This window comes from Stigmatopora nigra, chromosome 9, assembly GCF_051989575.1.
Source record: "Stigmatopora nigra isolate UIUO_SnigA chromosome 9, RoL_Snig_1.1, whole genome shotgun sequence".
NCBI lineage: Eukaryota > Metazoa > Chordata > Actinopteri > Syngnathiformes > Syngnathidae > Stigmatopora > Stigmatopora nigra.
Window position 1 is genome coordinate 14,857,559 of NC_135516.1, and position 27,637 is coordinate 14,885,195.

General features: G+C 49.5%; 3 protein-coding genes across 5 annotated transcripts in view; 2 read left to right on the forward strand and 1 right to left on the reverse strand.

The window, feature by feature from the left end:
• myo10 (myosin X) lies at positions 1–22,034 on the forward strand. Its single transcript, XM_077724915.1, has 41 exons — positions 1–133; positions 684–1,118; positions 8,320–8,418; positions 9,030–9,188; positions 9,960–10,147; positions 10,590–10,724; positions 10,806–10,930; positions 11,048–11,061; positions 11,129–11,213; positions 11,289–11,392; positions 11,461–11,590; positions 11,671–11,789; positions 11,928–12,074; positions 12,145–12,245; positions 12,307–12,373; positions 12,434–12,526; positions 12,681–12,749; positions 12,820–12,902; positions 12,985–13,099; positions 13,390–13,470; positions 14,954–15,078; positions 15,154–15,268; positions 15,337–15,443; positions 15,515–15,808; positions 16,122–16,161; positions 16,321–16,962; positions 17,044–17,164; positions 17,234–17,477; positions 17,552–17,647; positions 17,709–17,802; positions 17,888–17,943; positions 18,010–18,152; positions 18,239–18,433; positions 18,495–18,652; positions 18,768–19,177; positions 19,261–19,468; positions 19,534–19,670; positions 19,733–19,853; positions 19,935–20,387; positions 20,459–20,650; positions 20,734–22,034. The coding sequence occupies exons 2-41, from the start codon at positions 1,098–1,100 to the stop codon at positions 20,842–20,844; spliced, it is 5,997 nt and encodes a 1,998-aa protein (XP_077581041.1). The 5' UTR covers positions 1–133; positions 684–1,097; the 3' UTR covers positions 20,845–22,034.
• On the reverse strand, positions 22,033–24,565 carry ift57 (intraflagellar transport 57 homolog (Chlamydomonas)). The gene is made up of 11 exons (XM_077724911.1): positions 24,093–24,565; positions 23,822–23,996; positions 23,629–23,747; positions 23,457–23,544; positions 23,321–23,398; positions 23,143–23,265; positions 22,986–23,057; positions 22,759–22,890; positions 22,629–22,691; positions 22,460–22,526; positions 22,033–22,396 (listed from the first exon to the last, which is right to left on the reverse strand). Exons 1-11 carry the CDS (start codon positions 24,248–24,250, stop codon positions 22,245–22,247), a joined length of 1,227 nt encoding a protein of 408 aa, XP_077581037.1. The 5' UTR covers positions 24,251–24,565; the 3' UTR covers positions 22,033–22,244.
• The window catches only part of zbtb41 (zinc finger and BTB domain containing 41), a 5,430-nt gene continuing 1,835 nt past the window's right edge, over positions 24,043–27,637 (forward strand). Inside the window, exons 1-6 of one of the 3 annotated variants that reach the window (XM_077724904.1) lie at positions 24,043–24,190; positions 24,300–24,381; positions 25,679–26,542; positions 26,964–27,171; positions 27,231–27,303; positions 27,490–27,637. In XM_077724904.1, coding sequence (XP_077581030.1) covers positions 25,738–26,542; positions 26,964–27,171; positions 27,231–27,303; positions 27,490–27,637 — 1,234 coding nt within the window. In that variant the 5' untranslated portion in view covers positions 24,043–24,190; positions 24,300–24,381; positions 25,679–25,737. Of the gene's footprint in view, positions 24,382–24,564; positions 25,069–25,678; positions 26,543–26,963; positions 27,172–27,230; positions 27,304–27,489 lie in introns of those variants that run through there. The other 2 variants (XM_077724905.1, XM_077724903.1) reach the window with 2 other exon arrangements.

The following is a 27,637-nucleotide window of genomic DNA, read 5'->3' on the forward strand; positions in this document are numbered from 1 at the left end:
GCGAGTAACTTGAGGCTATGGGCAGCCACCTAGTGCAGCCTAATGGTACATTCGCCACAGTCTCCATGAAGGCTCACCACTGAATACGTCAAAACCGAATTTACATATTCCTTTCTCGCTGCCGTCTTTTTCTGTGAGTATCTCAAACTTGTCTGGTCTAAAATATGGTTAATGACGAAGTGAGCAGGACTAGCAGGTCAGGTTAACGTCGTTTCAAAAGAATTCAGCGAAAATAAATATAACAGCTAGAAGCAGTAGCTAGCGGAGAGGCTATGTAGCATGACGTGAGCGAAAATACACTTGTTTGGTCTGAAACTCATTTGAATCATTTCGCTGTTACCCCTGCGTGTTTGTAAAGTGTTTATTCAATTGACGCTTAAGGATATTTACTGTTTAAAAAGATATATTTCGAGTAAACGATAGAAACAGCCGTGCTTTTTGACGTTCACGAGCGGCTAATTTTTCCACTCTTAAGTATATTCGTGTTTTTTTTATTAATAATTTACGAATTAAATGTTTTTTATTAAGTTTGACAAGATACCTTTTGGTTTATTATACGTATCTACATTTTGAAAAAAAATACAATTTTATATCATTGACTTTTCGTGTCTGAGGAGCAACCCCCCTATCCCCCCCACCCCGCGCGCTCGCTTCTCACCAGCGTCACACGTTGTTGTCAGCAGGAGGCGTTCGAGGGGCGCGTGGCCACTACAGGAGGAGGAGTAGGAGAAGAAGGAGGAGGAGGAGATGGAAGAAGAGGGGCGGGCCGGCCCGGGCCTCGGCTCTCGACTCTCATTGTCCCCGGTTTCTACTTTGGAGCGAGAAGTCCAAAGTTTATCAAAGTTGTCAGCGAGCGAGCGGGCGGTCGGCGTTCTCTCGCGGCGACTCTGGTGTCGCCGGCCGGGACGAAGCGCGTGCACCGTGGCCGAAGCAGCGGACGCGCGATGCACGGCGGGAGCAGCTAAGTTGGCAAGAAGACTCGCACAAAAGACTCGGATTTTACTTTCATGTGCGCAAAGAGCGGACGGACCAACGCATGAGCCGGACTGAGCTCGCGACCCGTCCCTGCGGATTGAGACAAACGGCAGGAGACGGACATGCAGAACTTCTTTAAAGAGGTAGGACAACTTTAAATCATTTTTTTGCCACTTTAGCCATTTTCCCCAGCCTCTAATGTACAAAGCACCCGGGACAGGTCGCCTGGGTATTCGCTAACTCCTCCCAGTCTTTATGGATAGGATATTTATTGTCGTAAATGACCGTCTTTGACCAACTACTGTAAAGCATATGAGGCATCTTGGCAGCGAATGAGTTAATTGTATTAGTGGTGGGAACCTCTGGGTAACTCTACATACGATTTGTGATTGAAGTTACACGATTATAGCACAATATAACAAGACATCAAGGTCAGGAATCAGTCTTCGACACAGAAATGTATGGTAAAAACAGATATATACTGCTTATTAAGAAACACAGTTTATATGACAAGTAACAAATTATACAAGACAATAACAGAAAACTTTCATTGCGACATTGTTGTAAACTGTTGTAAAATACAGTAAATGTTTGGGACTCCTTTTCAAAACTGAACCAGAGCTTTAAGAATCATTTGGTTTTAATGTGAGTGAAAAAATAGCCCGGGACAGCGACAACGATAACCCACTCGTAAGGTGTGTTTTGGTGTGTTGACACTGTTGGCCGTTTCCAGCTCATCTTTATTGTATTTGAACATTTCAAACCGGGGAGGGGAGGAGCCTGTTGAGACTCACCTGAGGACCAATCAAAGCATAGACTGGGTTTGTTTGTGGGTGTGTGTGTGTGGTAAACCACCATTTATCCTTATCGTTTCCAGCCCTCCTATTCAAAATGGATTGGATGTTTATCATCATCAGGGACGGGCAATGAGTTAATAAACCTGTTATTTTCCCTCTGATATTCTAAAAATGACACAATGGTGGCCTATCTTTTTCGAGCATTCGGGTCGGGGGCGTGGCTGGCGACCGATCCGAACGGACATTTCCTGGAAGGGTAGACAAAACCACCACGGAAGCCAAAGTAAACAAAGGTCCATTAGTGCTAATTAGCCGCTCCAGCTATCTTAAGGGCTTTGCTATGACTAAAAATGCCATTGACTTTTTTTTCTTTAGTTTTTGCCGGGAGCCAAAACGGAACGACGAGAAAAGTCAAACTATTCAAATTAAAATTTCATCTCGTCAACAATACTTTTTTTTAAAACATTTTGTCAGCTTTGCGGTGGGCGTGATAGAAAATGACGGTCTTCTTTTCCAAATTACAAAAAAAAACATTTCCAAGAATTTCAACTTTAAATTCCAAATTTTGAAAAATGAAGTTCTGAAGAATTTCCCCCACCTTTCCATTTTTTTCTTCTTCTTCTTCTCCCAATGGCTCTTCTCTAGAAAATGCCCTTATTTTTTTTTCTTTCTATTTATAACTCAAGCCAATTGCTTCCTCTCGGAGGAGGAAAGGAAATGCCGCAGTTCCGAGCGGGACGCCGTCCAGCCGCCCTGACCCGCAAAAAAGTAGCCCCGCTGCAGACGCTTTTTCTCCAAAATACGCTTGATGATGTCATCGTTCGCCCTCAGCCAAACCATATCAAATAAGTGCACTACCGTTATCCGTGTTCATCTAAAATAATATTAATAATTGGCTTCCCATCAGTTGGCCCTGGCAATAATCAAAATTTAGCTAGCGGCTAGCTCCTTGTTGTTGCGCTACGTAGCCACCATTGAATTTAACTTGTCTTTTTGAACCGTCTCTCTTAAATGTTCCTCTCCTTTGTTATTCCATCCAAATTTTCAACCCTGCCGTCTAGTTGAGACGCCATTGGACCGTTCTGAAGAGAGTCAATGGCTAATGCTCATCCCTGTCGAAAGTTGCAGTGGCTTAGCAAAGTGTGTCTTTTCTCCCCGCCTGGCCTCTTTGTTTCCACGCCGATTAGCCGAGCAGGCGGCTGATATTTGAGAGCGCCGTGGAGCCTTTGGGCCCCCCAACATTTTTTCTCCCCGCGGTCCCTCCCGTGACGCCGGCCAAAAAAAACCAGAGCATAGTTTGCCCGGCGCCCCGCTCGCCGTCACGTGACGTCGGAACAACCCGGCCACCGGGAGGCAGGTTTTTTTTCCCCCCACATTTTTCATTGTTTTCAAACGGAACCGTTACACCTCGGGACAAAAAACGGTCGGGTGACTTTTTGGCAGAATAAATATTTTGCCACCAGATTAATGCCGACAGAATAAATATTTAAAAAGAAGATCAATGCCACAAGTTGCCTTTTTAACATGCCAAGTCTTCTCAATTGCTCATTTTCAAACTGAACGTTCAACAATCATGTTTCAGTCGTCCAAATTTTCACCATTTTGTCATCCGTACATCTGCTAAAGTTATCATGTTCTCCACATAAAACTCAACTATTTTTATTGTAGAGCAGATCTGGGTCGTCTATCGTCGTCAATGACAGCTTCATGACTCAAATATGACTGTCATGTGACTTCAAAAAAATCCACTTTTTTTTTTTGTTGCTGTTAGCTTAAAACACGGCTCCCAGCCAGCAAAAATTAGCATGGCAATTTTAACTCTCTCATTGAATTGATCTCAAGAAACAAAGCCCTCAGGAAAATTCCAAAATTAAAGAAATGGCAAAAACAAGTAACACAATCAGGGGCATTTCCATGGGCGACAATTTTATTTTGTAAACAAGAGAAGCCGACACCCCCCCCCCCCCCCCCCCCCAGTGTGTCTTGTAATAGTTTTGCTGAAATTCCTTGTCAATTTGACCCCCACGCCGGCTCGACTGGAACGTCTCGGCGTGCTGGCACGTGTCCACGGCCAATGTTTGAGATCTAATATCCGTTCTCCCCCATTCTGACAAAGCGTGAGACGCGCAGCTGGACGGCACATGGCGGAACCGGAGAGACCGGGCAGAGCGCCGGGCCCCCACGCGCACGCGCACTGGTGTAAACAGTGTTAAAAGGGCGGCCGCGGGAGAAAGTAGGTCAGCGTTCGCTTTTAAAGGCTCGTTAGCGCCGCAAAGTTGACGGAGTCCTCTCGGGTCGCCGTGGGGTCGGTCGGATGTGCTTTGCGCGTTAAAGTCGTCCGGAATCGCTCAACGCCGTTTAAGAAGAGACGGCGACGAGCCGCGTAGTATTCCCGTGAATAGACGGGTTGCTTTTAAGAGGGGATTATTGTTGGCCTTTTCTGACTTTTGTCCGTTGTTGTGGTTCCTCTTTTGCCTGATTGGCTATTAGTTTGCGAGAGAGTCTACCAATATGCCTCTGGTGTGTGTGTGTGTGTGTGCGTGCCTCTACTTCCAAAATGAATTACTGGATCTCGTGACTTTTAGTAGGGATGCATTCATTTTACATGTAAAAGCTTGTTTCACGGTTTGCAGTAGTACCAACTAAATAATACTTCATAATCAGAAGATTTTTTTTCTGGGGAATGTGATTAATGGATGTTACCATTTTTCTTTTTTGCGATTTGTAATCTGAATTAGAGAGCCATAAACAATTCATATTTTCAAATTTTATTGCTTGACAGCCATTACTCAGAATTGAAAAATAAGTGACCATGTGTGCATTTTTTGTCGTTTTTTTAAAGGACAAAAGTTTCTGAATTCTTTTGTCAACTTTGCTACACTGTTGCTCATCAATGAGTCTCATCTAAAAAAAAAAAAAAAAATATTTGACCTCGAAAAGCCATATGCTTCAAAAGAGCCACGTATGGCTCCCTAGCCATAGGTTTCCTACCCCTGCCCTTAGGTTGTTGTCTTTGCTCTCAATGTCGTGTTTGGGAATTAAAGAAAAATGTGGTGGCGCTCAAATGGAAAAAGTTGAAATTCCAGAAGAGCTGATGATCCCCTTTCAAAACCTGCCGACCAACCCCCACCCCCCTCTAAAAGCCCCCCCAAAAGCCCCCTTTCCCCTGCGCACAACATTCCATTGTGCCATTGGCCCACAAAAAGTTTTTGTTGATGTTTGCGCGTTGGAATGAAAGGACAACAAGGAGGTTGCCCACCTAGCAAATTCAAGGATTAAAAAAAGATCAACATGTCTTTACACAAATCTCTTTTTTTGTCTTGTTTACATTCACTTGGGACAGTTTTCTTTTTGTTTGGATGCAATCGGTCGGCCTTAAAAGTCCACATTTTTTTGTGGCGTAGCAAAGCTCAGCACATCAACAACTTTTTGGGTTTGTCCCTTTGCCAGACAACCCACGCACGGCCAAAAAACACATTTATTGACTAAAAAGCTTCATTTATTTCCGATGGAAGAACATTAGAATTTTTCAAAGTGCCACTTTTTTGTTCTAATTTTTTATTGTTAACACCACATGTAAACATTAAAAAAAATGAAGAAACGTAAATGTTTTCAGCCAATTTTTGGTTAAAACTTCCTTGAATTGTCCTAAAATGAACCGGAAGTGACTCAAAATGAGAAAAGTGAGCCAAAATCAACAGGAATCGACCACAAATGCACCTTAATCTACAATAACAACCAGTCGACTCCACGCTTTTTTCCGCCGAAAGACCGCCGTTTGCGTTCCGACATGGCCACGGCAAAGAGAACACGCTTGGGAAAAGGTCGCCGACGCGCTCCAAAAACCACCTTGCCCTCGTTTTTAGGCCACAGACGCCAAACAACTAGCGGGTGACAAAACGCTTCCTGTTGGCGGTGGCGGACAAAAGCGCGTTTGTGAGGCGCGGGGTGGGAAAGAGGCGGGAGAACGCCGCAGCTGCTCGATGGGCGCTCGTTGGGCGCTCCGGCGGCGCTCCCGCCTCACCTCCCGCGGCGAAGCAAAATCAAATTCCACGATAGTCGTTAAAAGGGTTTGCAGACATTGGTCGCCATCCTGTATTCTAGATGATCAGAACATTGACTTTCCTGGTCCAAATGGGATTTTCTTGCACTATATTTCTTGCCGCTAACTTGACTTGTAAATGAGGTATATTAGTCGTGAAAATTTGGGTTCCCGTGCGCCCCCAAATCGAGGGCGCCCTGGGCGTTCTCCCGTGTTGCCTTTAGCAAAAACTTGAGGTTAGCATGATGAAACTAATCCACCAATGAATGAATGAATGAGTCTTATTTGTAAGCTTTTTTTCAAGACAACACATTCCTTAATGTTGTCCCCCGTCCGTCCGTGTCCATGACAAGCCCCTCCTGAATAATTAGTCAAGGTCGGGTGTTAACAAGCTAAACAGCTGTCGTGTGTGTTAATTATTAACAGGGCGGGACTCAAAGTTCAACACGCCGTCACGCTGTTACCAGGCGCTTAAAAAGCAACAAAAGTCCACGAAAAGGCCGGCGCTTTCCCAAGCCGACCCCCCGCCACCGCTCATCGCCTCGTTTTAACACGGCCGACAAACGTCAATCGTGCTTTCCAGTTCCCAAATCACGTAGACGCCGTTTTGTAAACACACACTTAATGCGTACGCACGTTAGCTCCCGCAAGTACGCAATCAAACATAATTAAAGCACGCACACCCGCTGACATTCTCACCCACGGAATCGTTAAAGTGCATTTGACGCACGCAAACACACTTTTTTTTTCTCCAAAACATCCAAGCACACATTATGCTAGCGCGCACTCACGCGATATAATTTGTCGCCATGGGCAGTGTGGCTCGCTGGGCTCAGTGGGTGGTCTGCTTTAACAAGGAACTCTTTTTACATTTTAACACAGTCACTTTTTATTTTATTATACCACTTATTTGGGGGGAAAAAGTCATGATTGGGCCCATTATGTAACACGCTGCTAATTAGTCAGCCTGTAATAATTTTGACTGATTTGGTGTAAACGTCATCATTATGGCAGCTTTTCGCGCATTTGTTTATTCAATTGTTTTTAGTATATTTAATAATATATCTTTATTATACTGACCTGCCACATATGTTGAAAGTCTTAAGTAGCGCTGCAACCTAAAACTTGCCAGCATAGTCGTGTACATTTTTTAGCTGCTAAGTAAAGATGTGTAATTATTCACCAATATCATTGTTAAGGAATTATTATTGATATTGGAAAAAAACATCTTAAAGCCGATTGGTGCTACTGACCTAAAAATGTAGTGAGACTGCGCAAATTGCACGCCATCTGCTGGGTCGAATTTGCGTTGCAAGAACACATCTATTTATGACGATAGAAAGTTTGACGTTGTTTTGCCGATGTGTATCATCATATCGTCGTATGGCCACAATTCACAACACTCAACTGTCTTAACTCATTGGCGTCCAATCCATTTGAAGTGTGAGGTTTGGCAGCAAATGAAGGAACATTTGGGCGGCTCAGACGTCTACTTGCGAACACAAACCGTGGTTGTAGCGTCTCACGAGCGACTTGTGTATTTTTGGCGCTTCTCAATGGAATGACGACAACTTGCGGTGGCTTTATATTTAGTTTGAAGCCAGAAAAAGCGTGCGGCTAATTCTTCCAGTGCGCCAAGTTCAAACTAGGCCAGTTTTGGGGAAAAGTGCTGACGACTTGGAAAATATAAAAACTGTGGCCGCGTGCGTGCGCTAACTAGCTTTGAGTTGTGCCTTTAGCTGTAGCCTGCTATTGCTAACAACACAGACACATAACAGCATTTTGTTGCATGATAAAATGCTTTGAGAAATGTGTTGAATTTTAATGTCAATGGATTAACCTTGAATCCTGCCCCTACCAACATGGCTGCCCCGAGGCCATTTTGCTAGGGACTCTCAAGTCTGTCACATGGTGCGTTTAGGGACATCATGTGAAATACATTAACTATGTTTCCAGTCTCATCAATTGCAATGATATCCATTATTTGTTATTTTTTTCATGGTGAACATAGAATATTGGGTTTTGTTGACATCCAATGAAACATTTTTTCACAATATTATCCACAGCAGGTCACAAATATCCTCTCAATGGTGGAATGAATGTAAATTGTAGCCCCCCGGGAAATGTCACAAGAGTTGTTTGACTTCCTTACAAAGAGCAGGGGGAGTGGGCGGGGCTTGTAAACACATTTTGGCTGCCTGGATATGCAGCCGTGACTCCCAGTGGATTAAGAAGAAGAAAACACAATGAGAAAGTGTGTCGCCGCTGGAGGGGAACTCGGGGGAGGAGGGGACGCACGCCAGACAAAGGGGGGTCCTAAAGAAGTGTGCCACGGGACCCCCGCTCTCCGTGTGCGCCGTCTCCCACGGGAAAGAAGTGGCGTTGTCAGCACGTGCTAGTGTGCCATAAGATTGAACGTTTGTTGATTGGCTGTCGACAACAAAAGACATGTTTTCATGTATATATCTGACGTGATTTGTTTTTGTTTTGCGATTTTTTTTGCAGGGCGAGCGCGTTTGGCTGCGCCAAGATGATCAGGACCTCCCCGCCATCGTCTCCTCCTGCTCGGAAGGCGTGGTCGTCATTACCAGCGACTACGGACAGGTGAGCGGGCGGCTCCTCCCTCTTCTATTTCTTGTCAACACAAGCCTACACGTCAATGGCACCGTGACACGGCGATATCAGATCCAGAGTCATTTGAGGCCGAGCGAGGTCAAAGTCACGTGGGCCCAAAATCAAGGACTATCCCCTTTCTTGACATACAATGGCCCCCCCGCCACCATATTCCACCCTCCGCTAAAAACGGGAGCATCTGGCAAGCGAGGGACCTTCCTTTCCTTTTGTTTTGACTTGAAACTTTGAAAAAACACTGTCTCTCTTTTCACCTCGTCCAAAGATAAGTCCAACAGACCTTCAAAAAGTCCCCGAGCTTATCTCAAGTTTGTCTTTTGTTGGGCTATTTAGTCTCTGCATGTTTGGGAGCAGGTGTTAACGCAATAAAAAAGACAAAAATACTCATATAATGAAGGAAGAAAAAAAACAGTAGGGTATATTTACTTGATATGTTGAATATTGTCATTTTCCTCAATAAGGTCTGCTGGTTGACTCGGCTCCCTCTGGTGGTCATTTGGGAAAAGACAGCGAGAAATTCTTGTTGATGATAGAAAAAGTTGGGAGTCAAATTTCTTTTCCAAGTTTTTGGGTTTGTGTCGCAGGTGTACACGTACAAGCAGAACACGCTGACCCGTCAGAAGGTCCAGGCCATGCACGGCAGCAGCGCGGCGGGCGTGGAGGACATGGCGGCGCTGGAGGACCTTCACGACGGCGCCATCATGTACAACCTTTTCCTCCGCTACCGCCAACAGCTCATCTACGTGAGTTCCCCACAGTTTTAAGTTTCAGCCGATACAAAAATGGGCAATTACTACTTTCTTCATGAGTGGAAAGGCCCCCGACAAAAGAGCCCGGTTATTTGAGAACGCCAGTCCGCGACGACTGGCTTTTGTCTCGGTATTTCCTGCTCCCGCGCGGCAGTGGGCTCGGGTCATAGTTCAAAGACGGCGCGCTAAGAAAACAGCCGCGCCGGCGTCGGCTTTTGACATCCCCATTCCGAGGGGCCGCCCTTCAATCACCTTAACCAATAGGGGGCCTCGCCATCACCCCGCCAGCCAATCGACGTGCGGCCGGGATATCGCCGTGGAAACGGTTACCAGGCCCGACCGGGCGGGCGGGCGGTAGGAGGACCAATAATTGAATCCAAATGCTCGGGGTTTTTCATTTCTGTTTTGTTTTTGTCTCCGAAGACGACGGCCATTAACTCGATTTGGACACAATGATTGCATGAGTCAGAAAAGAATCCCGAGTCTATACATACATGGTTTTGTCTTGTTTTTACCCATAAGATGCCTATTTTTGCTAATTTCCTTTATTTTCTAAATAATTTAATTTGTTTTAATGAATGTTGTCTGCTTGATTTAGCAACTTCTTGAAAGCAAAAACAGGAGTAAAAACCTTTAAATCTCTTTAAATGCAATTAAAAAAAATGTTTTTCTAAACAAAAGCTACTAGTGATGAACAGTTATGTTACTTAAATGTATATAGAGACACTTTAATATATATCACTTTAACCCTGTGTTTTGATTCAGACGTACATCGGCTCCATCCTGGCGGCGGTGAACCCGTACCGGCCGCTGGACGGCTTGTACGAGCACGCGGCGGTGGAGGCCTACGCCGGACGCCACCTGGGCCAGATCCCGCCGCACATCTTTGCCGTGGCCAACGAATGCTACCGTGCCCTCTGGAGGCGACCGCGCAACCAGTGCGTGCTCATCAGGTCAGAATTCCACTCACACACACACACACGTATTCACCCACAACAATTCATGGCCTCATAGTTGGGTCCTTACTGCGTGGGGTTTGTGTATTCTCCTCAGCCTTGTGTGGGTTTATTCTGTGAGTCTTTACAACTCGGAAATCTCTTCCCATGAAAGGCCCGCTGCGGCCTGACGTACTTTTATCGTGTCGCTTTTGTCTTTTAAATGTCAGCCGCCGCTTTGCCAAGGTTTCCCCGGTCACCGTGACAACCGCACCACCCTTTTTCCCCCAAGGTGTCGTGTGACGTGGGGGTGCCGATGACATTTTGCTGCTGGAATTCCTTACAAGCGATAATAACTCATCTGATAGTTTTGTGTCGTTCCCCTGTCTCCCTCTAGTGGACGCGAGCAGTATTGCTTCACCACCTTATAAAATTAACACAACTCATTTTCATTGATTAGCGGCGAGAGCGGGGCGGGGAAGACGGAGAGCACCAAACTCATCTTGAAGTTCCTGTCGGCCATGAGTCAACGTTCGCCCGAGCCGTCGTCCAAGGAGAGGGCGTCGCGCGTGGAGGAGGGGCTGCTGGAGAGCGGGTCGGTCTCCCGCCACGGATTTCCATCGCCATGGCTCGAATTGGACGTGAAATGGCGTCTCTCTCTTTTCTCTCCCATCAGCCCCATCATGGAGGCCTTCGGCAACGCCAAGACGGTCTACAACAACAACTCCAGCCGATTCGGGAAGTTTGTCCAGCTCCATTTCAGCCAGAAGGGGAACATCCAAGGAGGGCGCATCGTCGACTGTATCCTCATTTTTAGAAAATTCATTCACCACCAATTAAGTTCCAATGGATTGGTTCAAAATGAACTGCATCCAAAAAATGGTGAAATGGTGACCAACCTTGACTCAAACGTTTCAGACCTCTTGGAAAAGGTGAGCAAATTTGACTATTTCTCAAAGGTGGAGCGGAAATGACAGAAATGCGCCGTCTTGACGGTAGAACCGAGTGGTGGGACAGAACCCAGGCGAGAGAAACTATCACATCTTCTACGCTCTGTTAGCTGGAACTGACGAGCAACAGAAAGGTCAGTCGACTCGCACACTAAACAAAATAGTTTCCAAAAAAAAACCAAGTTATCCACCACGTGGCGACTTTCCAGATGCGTTGGGTCTGAACCCCGCCTGCGCCTTCAACTACTTGAGCGACTCCGACGCCCCCTGGGACGAGACCATCGACGACCAAGGCACTTTTCGAGATGTTCTGGTAAGCCAGCGAGTCCGGCCTGGTTCAGGCAATACCATTTTAACTGGCGTCCATTTTTGTTCTCCCAGAATGCCATGCGAACCATGCACTTCACCGAGGCCCACGTGGATGAGATTCTGCGACTGCTGGCGGGAATCCTGCACGCCGGCAACATCTGCTTCATGACGGCCGGAGGCGCGCAAATCACGTCCAAGCCCGGTCAGTAGCCGCCGGTTGTCTCTCGGGTGAGCGCTAGGGGGCGCCGTTAGTGAGACCACCCCCTTTTATTTGCCGCGCAGCCCTGAAGCGGACGGCGGAGCTGCTGGGCCTGGATCCGGATCGGCTGGCCGAGGTGCTCACTCACAGGTCCATGATTCTCAGGGGCGAGGAGATCTCCACCCCGCTCACCGTGGAACAGGTCAGTCGCGGCTTTCAAAATGGCAGCTCGGCTCAAATGTTCCATTTTGAAGAAGGAAAATGACATGGATAAATAGTTAGTTTTTTTTTTAAATGAAGAGGAAATTTAGTATACGGCTCTGTTTTTTTGGTTTGTCAGGCGGTGGACTCGCGAGACTCCATGGCCATGGCGCTTTATTCGCAGTCGTTCAACTGGATCATCCGCAAGCTGAACGCTCGCATCCGGGGGAAGGACGACTTCAAGTCCATCAGTATCCTGGACATCTTTGGATTTGAAAACTTTGAGGTACAATACCCCAAAATAGGCAAACTTTTTGCTCCCAGAGGGGTCATTTTCCTCCGTCCGTGCCTTTCAGGTGAACCACTTTGAACAGTTCAACATCAACTACGCCAACGAGAAGCTTCAGGAATATTTCAACAAACACATTTTCTCGCTGGAGCAACTGGAGTACAACAAGTAAGATGCTTTTTGATTGACATTTCTGGATCAAATTGGGTTGACCTGCTCGACAACGCAGGGAAGGACTGACGTGGGCCAACATCGACTGGATGGACAACGGCGAGTGTTTGGACCTGATCGAAAAGGTGAGCCACCATGGATGGCTGCTTTGTACCAGCGCACACTGACCTACCACTTTTTTGCAGAGACTGGGCCTGCTGGCGCTGATCAACGAGGAGAGTCACTTCCCCAAGGCCACGGACGACACGCTGCTGGAGAAACTGCACACTCAGCACTCGGTACGTACAACATACGCCAAAAACTTTTATTTTAAACAAGTTTTTCCCCGAATTATTTATTTCCTTAATATTAGCATTTTTTTTACAGATGATTTGCATGTTCTTTTTTTTTTGGGCGGCTGTTAATGTCCTTGAATTTTTGCGTTGCTTGCAGAAAAATCCCTTTTACGTCAAGCCGCGCGTGGCCGTCCACTTCTTTGGAGTTCGCCACTACGCGGGAGAGGTGAGATGGCAAGCGCCACCTTTCCCCCCGTTGGACCGTCTGCCACGCCGTCGACTTTTTTACTCCGCAGGTGGTGTACGACGTGAGGGGGACGCTGGAGAAGAACCGGGACACCTTCCGAGACGACGTGCTCCGCCTCCTCCGGGACAGCAGGTCAAACAAAAGTCAACAAAAAGAAAATATTTCAATGAGAGTGGACAATAACCTTCCTTTTTTATGGCCGTTTCGGCGACAGGTCAGATTTGGTGTACGAGCTTTTCGAACACGTGCCCAGCCGAAACGAGCAGGACACGCTGAGGAATGGCGGCGGGGGCAAGCATCGCAGGCCCACCGTCAGCTCGCATTTCAAGGTCACTCTCTTCCTTGTTTTTTCTCTCATTTAAATGCAAACAAATCCAAGCATTATTATTGACTCCAACTGAAATATCCATTATCTTGTCAATTTTGGGATGGTTTGTTTTTCTAGTCTTGGTTGTATTTTCCATTTTTTGATATTTCATGGTTTCTGTTTTGGTCAAAAAATGGCAAAATGGATATAGGTACATCAATGAATACGATAAACGAGGGATTACTGTAGATAGGATTTGTGTAAATACGTAGTTGTGGCTGACTATTGTGTTGTTTTTTTTTTTTTTTTTAGGACTCTTTGCACTCTCTGATGGCCACGCTGAGCACTTCCAACCCTTTCTTCATACGCTGCATCAAACCAAACACCCATAAAGTAAGTCTCAAAAGAGCATCCTTCATTTTCTCACAAATGTCACTCATCGAGCTACTTTACGAGTCCTTCCTTTGACTTTGCGCGCAATGTTATCAAAGCCATTCGATTGCTCACATTGAATCCGTTTGACTACTTGTGATAAATAATATTTGAAAACCGAAATTGTCAATAATAAAAATCAAATTGGCAAGATATAAAGCTAGATTTCACGTGGACGCCCCGGGGCGTCTTTTTTCAAATTTCCCCGAGCGGGAGAGCGGTCGCCCCGGCAACCGCGGCCCTCCCACGTCCTGGCAGAGGCGGTCCTTGGCGTCGTGGCCTTTGTTAGCTTAGCGAGCGCGCAACAGCCTTTGCCAGCCGCCGGCGCTCCCTCTGCCGCTCTTCCGTAAGTTTTTCGCCCGCCGGCCGCTGGATTCGAAAGCCACATGCTGCTGGGTGAGGACAATTTGTCTTGATTCTGTATTCTTAATAGTATCCAAACATAAAAAGAAGGAAAATAATGGTTAAGCTGCACAGAATGCATGCATGTTTAGTGTCAATTTAAACTTCGGAGGAAATTGAATATGCAGAAAAGTCACCTGACCCTAATTGATTCCATATACTTTGTGTGTACACGTTTGTGCCTTTATTTTTATCAGACTGAAACAACATTTTAAAAAAAACAAAAAGTGGGCGTGTACAGCAATAATGTTTTATTAATATAAATATGATGAGTATTGTAAATGACATTTATTTCTTAGCGTTTACATTGACATTGCTAGACTTACAATTTGCACCGGAGACAAATAAATACTACTTAATCTACTTTGGAGTCTTACTCTATAACCACATTTGTTATTATTCATTTTAATCGACTGGTTGTTTTTTTCTGTATTACACACAGCCATGTGTGTTTTTGTTTGTTTGTATTTTTTCTAACTATCATGAAGTCTTTTTCTTAATTTTGGAAAAGGGTATATAGGACATTTGTGGACATCGCCCGCCCACCCGCCTGTCTTTGTGCATATGCTAATGAGGGTGATGCTAAGGAGGCCGTGCTTCTTAAAGGCTGACATTGAAGAAGTGCACATTATCTTGGATAAAGGGGCTCCTCGCGCTGCCTTGGGAATCAAAGCACACTCTCATTGGGAAAGACCCCCATTGACACCCCCCCCCCCCCCCCATGCCCCCCTTTTTCCTCCCACGCCTACTGGAGACCCCCAGGAAAAAGGAGCTCCTTGGCCTTCACAATCGCTCCATTGACAATTTGTCATGTCAAAAGTCGTATTTTTGGGGGGTCCCGGAGGGGGGGCCCTCCCGCATGTGACGCTCTCCATTTACGCAGTTGCATTTTTAAACAGGCCAGGATTTGGATTGTTACAAAAAGTCACACTTCTCCCAAAGTTCACTTTAAAAGATGAAACTTTTAGCCCTTTACAAGTAATTTATCATTTTTTTATAATGTGTATTTCTTTGTCCAATGCGATTTTGTTTGTCTTGTCAGTCACCTGACGTCTTCGACCCGGCGGTGGTTCTAAACCAGCTGAGGTACTCGGGCATGCTGGAGACGGTAAAAATCCGACGCGCCGGCTTTCCCGTCCGACGAGCCTTCCGGGAATTCTGCCGCCGGTGAGTGAGACGCTCGCACCTCCGTCCGTCCGTCCGTCCCACTTTTCCAGACGGACGTTTCCCCTCCAAACTCAGGTACAAAGTTCTGATGCGTGACGCGGCCACGCCGGACGACGCCAAGGGCTGCTGCGAAGAGCTGCTGCGCCGCTACGACCAGGACGCCACTCTGTGGCGGATGGGCAAGACCAAGGTACGAGGAAAAATACAAATAGAAAATATATAATAAATATAATATATGTACACCTGTGTTCTCCACAGGTGTTTCTCAGGGAAGGTCTGGAACACCGTCTGGAAAAGCAACGCGAGACGGAGGTCCTGCGAGCCGCCGCCGTCATCCGGGCGCACGTCGCCGGCTACGCGGCCAGGTAGGTGGCCCCAAGGGACGCGGGCGAGATGCCGTAAGGAATTCTAAAAAGGAACTGGAATCTGCCGGCAGGAAGCAGTACCGTCGCCTGTTGCGCTGCGTGCTGCTGATCCAGAAGAACTTCCGCGCCTTCTACTGGCGAAGGAAATTCCTGCTGCTGCGTCGGGCGGCGCTCACCCTGCAGAGCAGCCTGCGGGCTCTCATGGCCAGGCGATTGGTCGCCCGCATGCTGGAGCGGAGGAAGGAGGAAGAGGAGGAAAAAGAGCGGAAGAGAAAAGAAGAGGGAGAGCGGAGGAAGAAGGAAGAAGAAGAGAAAGAGAAAGAGCAGGAGAGAAGGAAGATGGAGCAAGAGGACGAATGCCTCAGGTATTTCTTTTCTTTTTTACTGACCACATACATGTGTCAAAGTGGCGGCCCGGGGCCAAATCTGGACCGCCGCATCATTTTGTGTGGCCCGGGAAAGCCGACTTTCTGTTTTAGGATCAAATTCAAATGAACAGTAGAGAATTTTTTTAATTTTCCTCCTTTTAAATCAATCATTGTCATTTTTTTCTGTATTTTTAGGTCAAAAATCATTTTGTAACACCAAAAATATACTTTAAAAAATCTAAAATACATCCAGTTTATTTAATCCATTTATAATCGCATTAACTACTCTGTTTGTTTTTGGTGTGGACAGGGAAAGTCAGCGGCTGGAGGAGGAACATCTTGCTCAAAAGGTACCAAAATATCATTCAATGTTACCCATTAGCTGACATTGACATTTAGTCGAGTAGAATAATTACTGTACAGTACTTAAAAATATGTATATTTTAAAACTTTAGAAAGTTTATCAATATAAACATATTTTTTAAAGACATTTTTGTATATCTTCTCAGCTCTGCCGTGAAGCCTCACCAGAGATCTCGCCGCGAACTTCCCAGGCGGAGGCGGAGTCAGCGGAGGCGACCCCGGAAGAGGACGGCCGCGGTCAGGTGGAGGAGATCCTTCGCCTGGAGCGGGAGATCCAATGGCTGCAGATGAAGAAGGAGCGGCAGGAGCTCTCGCTGACCGAGGCCTCGCTTCTACGTCTGCGACTCCTCCGCGAGCAGGAGCTCAAACGTCTGGAGGACGAGGCCTGTCGGGCGGCGCAGCGCTTCCTGCGCTCGCTCAACTTCCACGAGATCGACCAGTGCGTGGGCGGCGGCGACGCCGACGCGGAGGCCTCGCCCGAGCGCCGCGAGGAGGCCGACGAGGGCTTCGGGCCCGAGGACTCGCCCGAGCCCAGCGAGCACGGGCGCTCTGACGGCCAGCGCACCAGCGGCATCCGCAGCAGCGACGACTCCTCCGAGGAGGACCCCTACGCCAAGCGGACGCCGCCCCACGCCGACCCGCCCGAGTCCCCCTGCGAGCTCATCCCGCCGGACGAGGACTCGGAAGACGAGGCGGCGGCGCCGCCCTCCCCCGACGGGCGCCGCTCCTCGGGAACCTACGCCGGTTCCGGGGCCTACCGTCTGGGATCGGAAGGGGCGCAGTCGTCGGTGAGTCCCATCGGACCATCTCGTGTCAAATGGCGTCATTTTAAAGTAACTTTTGCCACCCCTTTCTTCCCCGTGCGGCAGTTTGACGACAGCGAAGACGACTTTGACCGATTGGACACGGACGACGAGCTGTCGTACCGCCGGGATTCCGTTTACAGCTGCGTCACCATGCCCTACTTTCACAGCTTCCTGCAGATCAAAGGTGGGGCCATTTCAACAACAATATCCGTCCAGTCCAACTTTGGTTGAGGCATTTTGTCCCTCCCCTTAGGCGGCCTGATGAACACGTGGAAGCGACGCTGGTGCGTGCTGAAGGACGAGACCTTCTTGTGGTTCCGCGCCAAGCAGGAGGCGCTGAAGCAGGGTTGGCTGCACAAGAAAGGCGGGGGCTCGTCCACCCTCTCGCGCAGGAACTGGAAGCGCCGCTGGTTCGTCCTGCGCCGCGGCGAGCTGGCCTACTACGACGACGACGGCGAGGACAAGCTCAAAGGGGTGCTGGACATGCGCGCCGCAAAGTCAGTCCGTCCGTCCGTCGTCGTCGACTACGGCCCGAGCCGGAGTCCCAACCCGGTGTGGTCGTCCGTCGCAGGGCCGTCATCGACAACGCCGACAAGGAGAACGGCATCGACGTGGTCACGGCGGAGAGGACGTACCATCTGGTGGCCGAGACGCCCGAAGACGCCAGGTGAGGACTCATTTCCAAATATCTTTGTTCTGACTGACGCCGCTTTTCTGCCCGGCAACAGCCAATGGTTCAGCGTCCTGAGCCAAGTGCACGGCGCCACGGAGCAAGAAATCGGCGAGATGCACGACGAGCAGGCCAACCCGCGCAACGCCGTGGTCAGTAAGCTAGCCCCGCCCGCCGTGGCCTTTGGCCCCGACGGCCAGCGTTAACCCACCCCGGCTGCCTTTTCGCCCCCACTAGGGAACTCTGGACGTGGGCACCATCGACTCGGTGTGCGCCTGGGACAATCCCGAAAGGTGAGCCGCCGTCGCCATGCGCCACCGCCACGCCCCGCACCATGTGACGGGCCGGTTTCTCCGCAGGCCCAACTCCTTGGTCATCATCACGGCTAACCGAGTGCTGCACTGCGTGGCCGACACCCCCGAGGAGATGCACCACTGGATCGCGCTGCTCCAACGCTCCAAGGGCGACGCCCGCGTCGACGGACAGGAGTTCATCGTGCGAGGTGCGTCCGGGAAAAAGTTCTAATAATAAAAAGAATTTACAAATGAGAGCTTCCCAAATACATCTGTTTGTGATTTTGTCCACCAGGTTGGCTGCACAAGGAGATAAAAGGCGGAAGCGGCAAAGCGCCGCTGAAGCTGAAGAAGCGCTGGTTCCTCCTCACGCACAATTCGCTGGACTGCTACAAGAGCTCGGAGCGCGGCGCCGTCAAAATGGGGGCGCTGGTGCTCAACAGCCTGTGCTCGGTGGCGCCGCCCGACGACAGACTTTTCAAGGAGACGGGTGAGTCGAGCCGAGCCCCGCCCCCCCCTCCAACCCGACTCACCGCCTCCGTCCGTTTCAGGCTACTGGAACGTGACGGTGTACGGCCGCAAGCACTCGTACCGCCTCTACTGCAAACTGCTCAACGAGGCGGCCCGCTGGGCCGGCGCCGTCCAAAACGTCATCGACGCCAAGGTGCCCGTGGACACGCCCACCCAGCGCCTCATCCTTCAAATCAAGGTAGATCGCCTCACTGAGAAATGGACGCAAAATGTCAATGGCTACCCCTGCTCTAGAGGAAAGTAGCTTTTTCCGGGCGACGTGCGCATCATCACCTTTGACCTTTGCGGTGCAGGAAAACAGCCTGAACGCGGAGGTGGTGGATCAAATCTACAGCCGCAACCCCATCCTGCGCTACAGCCGCCACCCGCTGCACTCGCCCCTCCTGCCGCTGCCCTACGGCGACGTGGGGCGGGGCTCCTACGGCACGCTGCGCCAGGAGGCGCTGGAGAGCTTTGAGCGGCTGCGGCGCCCCGAGGCCACGCCGGGCGAGCCGGCCGCCCTCATCCGCGCCGTCCTGCGACCCGGCCTGGAACTGCGCCCCCTGCGGGACGAGATCTACTGCCAGCTGGTCAAGCAGACCACGCGGCCGCCGCGGGCCGGCGACCCCGCCGACCTGGCCCGCTGGAGGGTGCTGGCGTGCGCCGCTTGCGTCTTCCTGCCCTCCAGGGGCGTGCTGGCCTACGTCAAGTTCCACCTCAAGAGGTGGGCCGCTCTCCCGTCGTCTTACTCCGCCCACATTAGCCACAATTCCAAATTTGGACGCCCGTTTTCCTCTTCCCCGCCAGGACCCGGGAGGCCTTCCCCGGCACGGAGGCGGAGCGCTACGCCGCCTTCGCCCTGGACGCCCTGAAGAAGACGCGCGGGCGGGAGCACGTGCCGTCGCGGGAGGAGATCGGCGCCGTGCTGGCTCGCCGGGACATGAGCGCCGCCGTGCACTGTCACGGCGGCGGATGCTGCAACATCAACATCGACTCGCACACCACCGCCGGCGAGGTGAGACCGCGCCGACCTGTCGAATTTTTTGTGGGAAATGACGGGCGACGCTTGTGAAACGGCAGGTGGTGGAGAAGCTGGTCCGGGGCCTGGCCATGGAGGACAGCAGGAACATGTTTGCTCTCTTCGAGCACAACGACGGCGCGGAGAAGGCCATCGAGAGCCGCACTGTGGTCGCCGACGTCCTCGCCAAGTTTGAAAAGTACGTTGACCGTCCGCCTCTTCCCCGGCGGGCCTTTTGACCACGGGTTCGGCACGCCGCAGATACGCCTCGGGTCCGGGAGAGAGCGGCGCCGGCTGGAAGTTGTACTTTAAACTTTATTGCTTCCTGGACGTGGACAACGTACCAAAGGACAGCGTGGAGTTTGCGTTCATGTTTGAACAGGTGGGCCCACCCGTTCCTTAACTCATGTTTCACAGCTTGAAGACGACTGAAAAACAAATGGTTTCCTTTTCCGCGGCCCAGGCCCACGAAGCGGTGATCCGCGGCCAGTACCCGGCGCCCGAGGAGACGCTCCAGTTCCTGTCGGCCTTGAGGCTTCAGTACCTCCTGGGGGACCAAAACCCGCGGGCCGAGGCGCCGGAGCTTTCCCTGGTCTTCCCGGCGGCCAGGCTGCGGGCCCGGGTGGAGAACTCGGCGCGCAGCTTCGCGCCGGCCGAGCGCCCGGCGGCCAAGCGCGCCAGCTTCCTGGAGGGCACGCTGCGCCGCAGCTTCCGGGCCGGCTCTCTGGGCCGCCGCGGCTCGCGGGCCGAGAGCTCCCTGGAGGCGTGGCTGCGCGAGGAGGAGGCCGCCGTCCGCGCCGGCGTGCTGGACAAGTGGGGCAAGCTGCGCGGCGTGGCGCCGCAACAGGCCATGAGCAAGTACATGACGCTGGTCAGGGACTGGCCCGGCTACGGCTCCACGCTCTTTGCCGTGGAGGTGGGTCAAAGCGTTCCGCCCGCCGTCCAGAGAGCCGCCTGATTAACGCGGGCGGGTGCCGTCCGTTTCAGTGCGCCGACGGCGCCTTCCCGTCCGAGCTGTGGCTGGGCGTGAGCCGCGAGGCCGTCTCGGTGTACAAGCGCGGCGAGCCGTGGCCGCTGGAGGTCTTCCCCTACGAGCGGATCCTGTCTTTCGGGGCGCCCATGGCCAACACCTACAAGATCGCCGTGGAGGGACGCGAACTGGTCTTTGAAACGCAAATGGTGAGCGTGGGTCGGCCGGCCGCCGGCGTCAAATGCTCGCCTACGGAAACCACATCACTGACCCCTCCCCCCCTGTCTTGCAGGTGATGGACATCGCCAAGCTGATGAAGGCGTACGTCAGCATGATGGTGAAGAAGCGCTACAGCAACTGCCAGTCCCTCAGTGCCCACGGTAGCCACTGCAGTGCCTGGTAAGACTTGACTTTCCCCTCCGCGCCAGCAGGGGGCAGCACTCGTATTTTATAAGTGGACCTTTCAAAGACTGCGCGGCAAAAAAAAATTGTAAATAAGTCTTTTTCCCTCAAATTGGTCACGGAGCGTTCCCATTGGTCGAGCCAGCCGGCGGAGGCCTCCAAAGTGCACTTGGCTATTTTTCGGAATTAAAGAAGATATATATATATATTTTTGCACCCAAGTCCCGGCAACGCATTGTTCATATTGCAGGGGTGCTGGAGCCTATCCCGACCAACACCCTGATTTTGTTGCCATCCCTACCGCGAGGCAATGTAGTAAGGGTGAACCAAAAAAAAAAATGAAAGCGAATGTAAAATATCTCCATACTGAAGAGATGATCTTTCTTGCACTGTACTATCTTAGCGTTAGCTTGCCTGCCACGCGACCAACTGTTGCCCTGAAAAATAACAATTTTTCTAAAAGCTGATTTGATGGGGAATCTGGCTAAAAATCGTAAAAATTGCCGTCTACATACGTGGGTAGAAAAGTAGGCAATTCTTTCCATCGGAAAACTTCCGTTAGGTAGGCTGTGCATTGAAAAAGCTGCAAACCGAAGTGCCTCATTTGTAACATTTAATATGATTTACCAAAAAAAAAAAACACTTTAAAAACTTTTCTGATGCCAAAAACAATCTTTGCCTGGATTTTTAAAAAGCCTGCCACAAGAACCTCAGCACTACGACTTTTTCGGCTCCATTATTTTAGTCTACCTTTCAAAATAAGACCTTTGCAAATTTTAGTTTTGACTTTGTGAAAACAATCATTTCTTTGTAAAGGATGGATTGAAGTGGGAAATCTTTTTCAGTTTGTCATTTTTTTTCAGGCTATCGTTACACGCTGTAAAAAATGATTTGATTTTGAGTCGTGTTATTTTTTTTTCGGGATTTCGCCAAGACGTCTGCGGACGGCGGGTCCATCCAAAGACACGCAGAGTGCCTTTTGTCCTTTTTTTTTTGCTGTACATTTTTTTATTGCCAAGTGTCTATCCATTTCTCATCTATGATGACGATTGTACATGTTTGACTTTATTCCGTGAGCTTTTTTTTGTTTCGGTAGGACCATTTTTGATAAGAAAACATTCTCGGCGAACTAATAATGTATTCCCAAAAAGATGAAAATGTTCAAACCAAAATAAATAACTTGCCAACATAGTCTGCCGTCAATGGCATTTATCCTTTATTTTGAAAATATTTGACCTTTGTTTTACACTTTAAGGGAAAACAGGTCATTAAAAACATTTATTTTTCCCTCCTATTAAAACTATATATTTGACATATAAAGCAATATTCCTCTCCCGAATGTAGACACCGCCCTCTTTTTTTTTAATTTTTTTTTTTACGGAGTGTCCCTGAAGGCAACGCTCAGGCAAAGACTTCTCCTTGGACGCTCATGTTGCTCTTGCGCTTGAGTTTGGCCTGCATCAGCATGTGCGCCACCACGCCGGCGCGCACGTCCATCTGCACGATCTCCTGTTTCAGCTTGGATAAACTCTGCTTGATCTTCACCACCGCCGCTGGACGCAAAAAAAGGCCGTGAGCTACGCCGCCAGGCGGCTTTTCGACGATGCCTCGCTCACCTCCGTCCGACATGCTGCTGCCTCGCTCTTCCATCTCTTGCTTCACCTTGGCAAATTCCTCACTTAGCTGGAAAGAAAAAAAGTTTCCTCAGACGTTGACGTGGTCCAGAATTGAAAATAATGGATGACTTGTAAGTTTCCTCCAGACTTTCTTTAGACCTTCACTGACCTCCGCCAGGAGTTGTGTTCTCTGGGCCACGCCCCCGCTGGCCTCCTGGTAGCGCTCCCTGACCTGGACGAGAGAGGAAGACATGGAGCGAGGTGAGGTGACCCCGGGGGGTCACGACGACCGCATATACCTCGGCGAGTTGGGCCTGGGCGTCGCGATGCTGCGCCGTGACGGCCTCCAGCTGCTTGTTCATGTACTTCTCTCGACTGGACACCTTCTCCAAGGTCCTGCTGATGTCTTCCTCCAACTTGTCCAGGTAGCCCTGTGTTAATTGTTAAAAAAAAAATCAAGCACAAACCTTGAACTTTCAATTTGAAATGTTAGCATTCAATACAGTTTGAAAGACACTAAACGCACCTTGGCTTCGTGGAGCGACGATTCAATGCCGCCTTGGTGCTGGTGCATCTGGTCCACGTGGACCCTCCAGTCCTTGGAAAAAAAACCAGGAAGAATTTTAAGGATTTCTTAGCTTGCCATCACTATAAAAATGGAAATGTACAACAAAGGAGATGACCTTGTTGTCCGTCCTGACGGTGACTTTGAGGAGAGGCAAGACCCGTTCCACCTCCAAGTTCCACTGCGCCGTGTCCACCGTGGAGCGCAGGATCTCTTCGGGTTTGGACGTCGTGGCCGCTTCCTGCGGGAAGACCCGGTCGAGTCGGCTTCAAACTCTATTGATGGCGGCTGCTCACTTTCAGGTGGCTCTGCAGAGTGAGGGCCTCCAGGTCCACCAGGTTCTCCTCGTCTTCATCGTCGACATTGTCCTCCTCCTGAAGAAGTGAAAATGTCAAAACTGATGAGAGAAGAAGATGCAAAAAAAATCCATACCATCACGTTGTCCTGATGGTCCAGCTCCAATTCCGCCGGCTCCTCCATCACCGATTCTTCTTCTGCGCTTTCACTTGGGTATTTTGGTCTGAAGTTGAGATTCGCATTTCAATTCATCTTCACTTTAGCATTTGAGATGAAGCCAATGTGATATTTTGGCCATCTCGTGCACCTTTTGAAGGAAAATCCCCGTCTCTTGAGGGCGTGTTCGGCCAAGGCGTTCAAGACGAAGCACACCTGCTCGCCGGAACCCGACTTGAGCTTGGACGGTGGAAAGTCCACCTTCACCCCCTGCGAAGACCACCAGAGTTGGACGGCAGGCTTCCGAAAGGGGCACCCAAATCCAAGGAGACTTTTTTGTTTACCAGCGCCCGGAGCTCGGCCAGGATGTTGGAGACGGTGGCGGCGGGCTCGTCATCCTCCCGGGGCTTCCCGAAGCTGCCGCCCGCCTCCTCGATGAGCCAGGCGGCCGTGATGGCGAACAGGTAAAACTGCTCCCCGGGATTGGACGCCAGGTAAGGACTGGACACGAAGTAATGTCTGCCAAACAATACGGGCGTTCAATTGATTGAGACTCACTAAATTAATATGAACATCTGCAGAATGTATTCATATTTTCCTGTGACTTTGTAGTACCTGGAGAGAGGCTTCATGTTGTGTTTTTCCAGCAGTTCGTGGTCGCAATTTAAGATCTTTAGCTTCTCCATGAGCGCCTCCATGAGCACGAATCCGTGGTGAGAAGCTCCCGGGCCGCGGTCGTCCTCTTCCCCGCCTCGGCGACCATTGTTCGCCATTCCGGCTCCCTGATAAATTCCTCTTCTCTTCCTTTACTCCCACGCACAGAAGGATGGGAAGGTAGCATGCGGCTAAGCTAACTGGTCTTGTTTGGTAGCCGTTGTCAAGCAACGAGTGGAGATCGCTAAAGGTACCCCGGCGGACTCTTGATATATTTATTTGATAAATGACAACTCTTAACGCCAATTATTTAACAATTTTAATGGTGATGAGTGTCACACTGATGCGATCATGCATAATATTGGCTGCCGATGATGGAAAATATAAAATAATTTAGCAGGAACCGAAAAGGCAGGGGTTGTTACGTCATCGATAAGCGCCACCAACACCTCCCTGTCGCCTTTTCATTTTAATACCTAAAACGCAAGATTGATACATATATTACGCTATGCTTATTGGGACATCCGTTTTCATATTCCATAATATGGTACCAATGGATAGTCAGGCGATTTAGCAAAGTTTAAGGAGTTTTGGGGCATACATGGTTTGTCCAAGTGGATTTGCCGTACTAATAACACATTTTTTAGATTATTCTATTTTAGCAAACACGTTGTGTTTGTTCAATAATTCTCTAAATCTAGTGAAACGTCAACAGTGTACACATTGTGCTTGTCTTGTTTTTTATTGGACCACAAAAAGGGACAAATGTATTGTCGTGCTAGTTTAGCATGCTAGCTGCCAAGAAAGACAACATTGCTTGGAAGGCGGGGCCTAATGGATGGACAGAAAATGATCATTCCGGCGCACATTTTCCACAACAGGAGTGCTGCTAGCATGGATTTAGCATATATTTGAAAACACTGCTCGTGCATTTCAGGTATGACTTCGTCGAAGCGGGCTGGAAAAGCCATTGAAAACTAAAAGTATTTTCCTCAGTTGCGTTGACGTCGTTTGTCGACATTTCCTCCGAGGGGGGCCCTGCCGCTAGCTTGTCAGGGGTCCTTAAGGTGGACGGACGACCAATTTACAATAACAGCGCTTTCATGTCTTCGTTTTTATGCCGCACACTTCACTTTATTCCCCTAGAAACACCGTGTATTCGTCTATGGCTAAAGCTAATGACAGAATTCCGTGTCGCAATAACGCAGTTAAAATATACGACGAGCCATACGTCGTTTCTTGTAGTATTCTGACGTTCCAGGCAGGAATATGATTTAATTCACTTGCATTTTCTGATGTACAATGTGCACACACTACATTGTTTATTTTAAACGGAAAAGAAATCTTGCTCTTTCAATGTACACTTGAGGAACTTTTAAATAATGAGCCTTAGAGACGTTCCTATCATTATTTCCACGTAGAATGTGGAAAAGTTAAAAGACATTAAATTCACAAATGGGATGGCTGCCATTGAGTTTTTCTGCTTTGACTGGGAAACTGAATTGGATGTTTTGGTCACTAACGTCAAAATGTTTGTTTCATTCCAGAATTGAGTCTGCTCGGAAGCAATTCTCCATTGGCTAAAGAAGACGTTGAAAGCAGCGGCATGGAAAAAGCGGAATCCGGCACCCCGCCGGTGCGCTCCCTGACCATGGCGCACCACAGCCGCGACCTCCTCAACTTCCTGAACGAAGACCGCACCCGCCAGAGGTTCTGCGACGTGTCCGTGTCGGTGGGCGGCAACCTCTACGGCGCCCACAAGGCCGTCTTGGCCCACGGGAGCAGTTACTTCCACGCCGAGCTGTCCAAGAACCCGGCCGTCACCCGCGTCACGCTGGAGCACGTGGACGACTCGGTTTTCCGACACCTGCTCGCCTTGCTCTACACGTCCGAGTGCGCCTTGGCCGAGTCGGAGCTGCGGGCCGTGGCCGACGCCGCCCGCTTCCTGGACATGATGGACGTGGTGAAGCTCCTGTGCGAGGAAGGGCCCAGCGACGCCGTCAGCGGTGACGAGGGCGACTCCCGGACGACGCCTGATCGCGGCCCCTGGGAAAGCCTCCCCAAGGAGGAGATTCAAAGTCCCGGCGAAGGCGAAAAGGCGGTGGGCGCGCGGCGGTCCGCTCGGAGTAAGAAACCTCCGAGCAAGTATCGGAAAGACCAAAGCCAGGAAAAGCCAGAGCCCCGGTCGCCCATTGAGGGCGCCGAAGAACGAGTGGAGGAAGACGACGTGGGAAGCAAACTAGTCGTGGATGAAGCGTGTTCTTTGGAGGACGGAAAAGCGGCGGAGGCGGTGGCGGCGGCGGCAGCAAGCGGAACCGTCTACCCCGAAGGTTTGGCCCCGGTGGAGATCCGCGTCGCCGGGAGGAAGATCCTCCAGTGCCCCAAATGTGACAAGACATTCGATCGAGCAGGTGGGTTCGCCTCATACAAGCCACTTTTTCCAGCGCTCCTCTTTTTATTTGCATTTTTTTTCGAAAGTCAGTGTAGCTTTGGTTCCCTCTGCGGGGAGAAATGCGCATTGCAGGGACAGCTCGATTAGTGTGAACTTGTGAAAAATATCTGGGAAAGTTACCTATCGTTCTGGCCCTATTTATGATGTTTATTTATTTCCAATTTTGCCCAAATTAAATAAAAACTGCATATTTTGATAGCTTTGTCGCATTCAGTCCCCAAAAATCCAGTCAATGGATATACTGCCTACTAGATGGTAGCTAGCATTAGTTTTTGCAAATGGGATTTATTGCCTACAATTGGGTACATTGCATTAGTTTTTGCAAATGGCTAGCTGGACTCGCATCTGTAATCTGCTGGTACACGTGCCCCCCCCTGCAGGGAAGTACGAGAGTCACACTCGGGTGCACACCAAAGAGAAACCCTTCCAGTGCGACGTGTGTCTCCAGCGCTACTCCACCAAGTCCAACTTGACGGTTCACAAGAAGAAACACGCCAGCAACGCTCCCTTCCAGATGAAGGAGCACACTTGTCCTTTTTGTAATAAACTCCACGCCAGCAGGAAAACTTTGGCCAAGCACGTCAAGAGGTGAGTTGGAAAGTATTTAATTTTTGGTATTCCTTGAACGTTGTTTTCTGTTCTTTCAGGTTCCACCCGGAAAATCTCCAAGAGTTTCTTAGTATGAGGAAGAAGAGGAAGAGCGAGGGCTGGAAATGTCCCGTGAGTTTGATTTGATGATTGACACCATATTGGAAATTTTACCCCAAAAAAGTAAAGCATGGAAAAGTATATGTTGTGTTTATTTTCAATGATGATGACTGAAATGAAGAGGTGCAAATGAATGCAAAAGATGACTTTGATTAGATTTTCTTTTTGTAATTGATAGATTTTTGTCTTTTGGAACAGATTTGCCTAAAATGCTACAGCCGCAAGCCTCACTTGCAGGAGCACATGATCCTTCACACGCAAGCGCGCCCTTTCAAATGTTCCTTTTGCGACGAGTATTTCCGCTCCAGGTTTGCCAGGCTCAAACATCAAGAAAAGTTCCACCTGG

What these genes read in the sequence shown, in the direction of transcription:
- myo10 (XM_077724915.1), top strand. Translation starts at nt 1,098, where the DNA reads ATGCAGAACTTCTTTAAAGAG. An exon ending in TTCGCCACTACGCGGGAGAG is followed by an intron (nt 12,750 to 12,819) that starts GTGAGATGGCAA and finishes TTTACTCCGCAG; the next exon opens with GTGGTGTACGACGTGAGGGG. An exon ending in GAGACGCCCGAAGACGCCAG is followed by an intron (nt 17,648 to 17,708) that starts GTGAGGACTCAT and finishes GCCCGGCAACAG; the next exon opens with CCAATGGTTCAGCGTCCTGA.
- ift57 (XM_077724911.1), bottom strand. Translation starts at nt 24,250, where the DNA reads ATGGCGAACAATGGTCGCCGAGGCGGGGAAGAGGACGACCGCGGCCCG. An exon ending in CCGTCAGGACGGACAACAAG is followed by an intron (nt 23,058 to 23,142) that starts GTCATCTCCTTT and finishes TTTTTTTCCAAG; the next exon opens with GACTGGAGGGTCCACGTGGA. An exon ending in CGTCGCTCCACGAAGCCAAG is followed by an intron (nt 22,891 to 22,985) that starts GTGCGTTTAGTG and finishes CAATTAACACAG; the next exon opens with GGCTACCTGGACAAGTTGGA.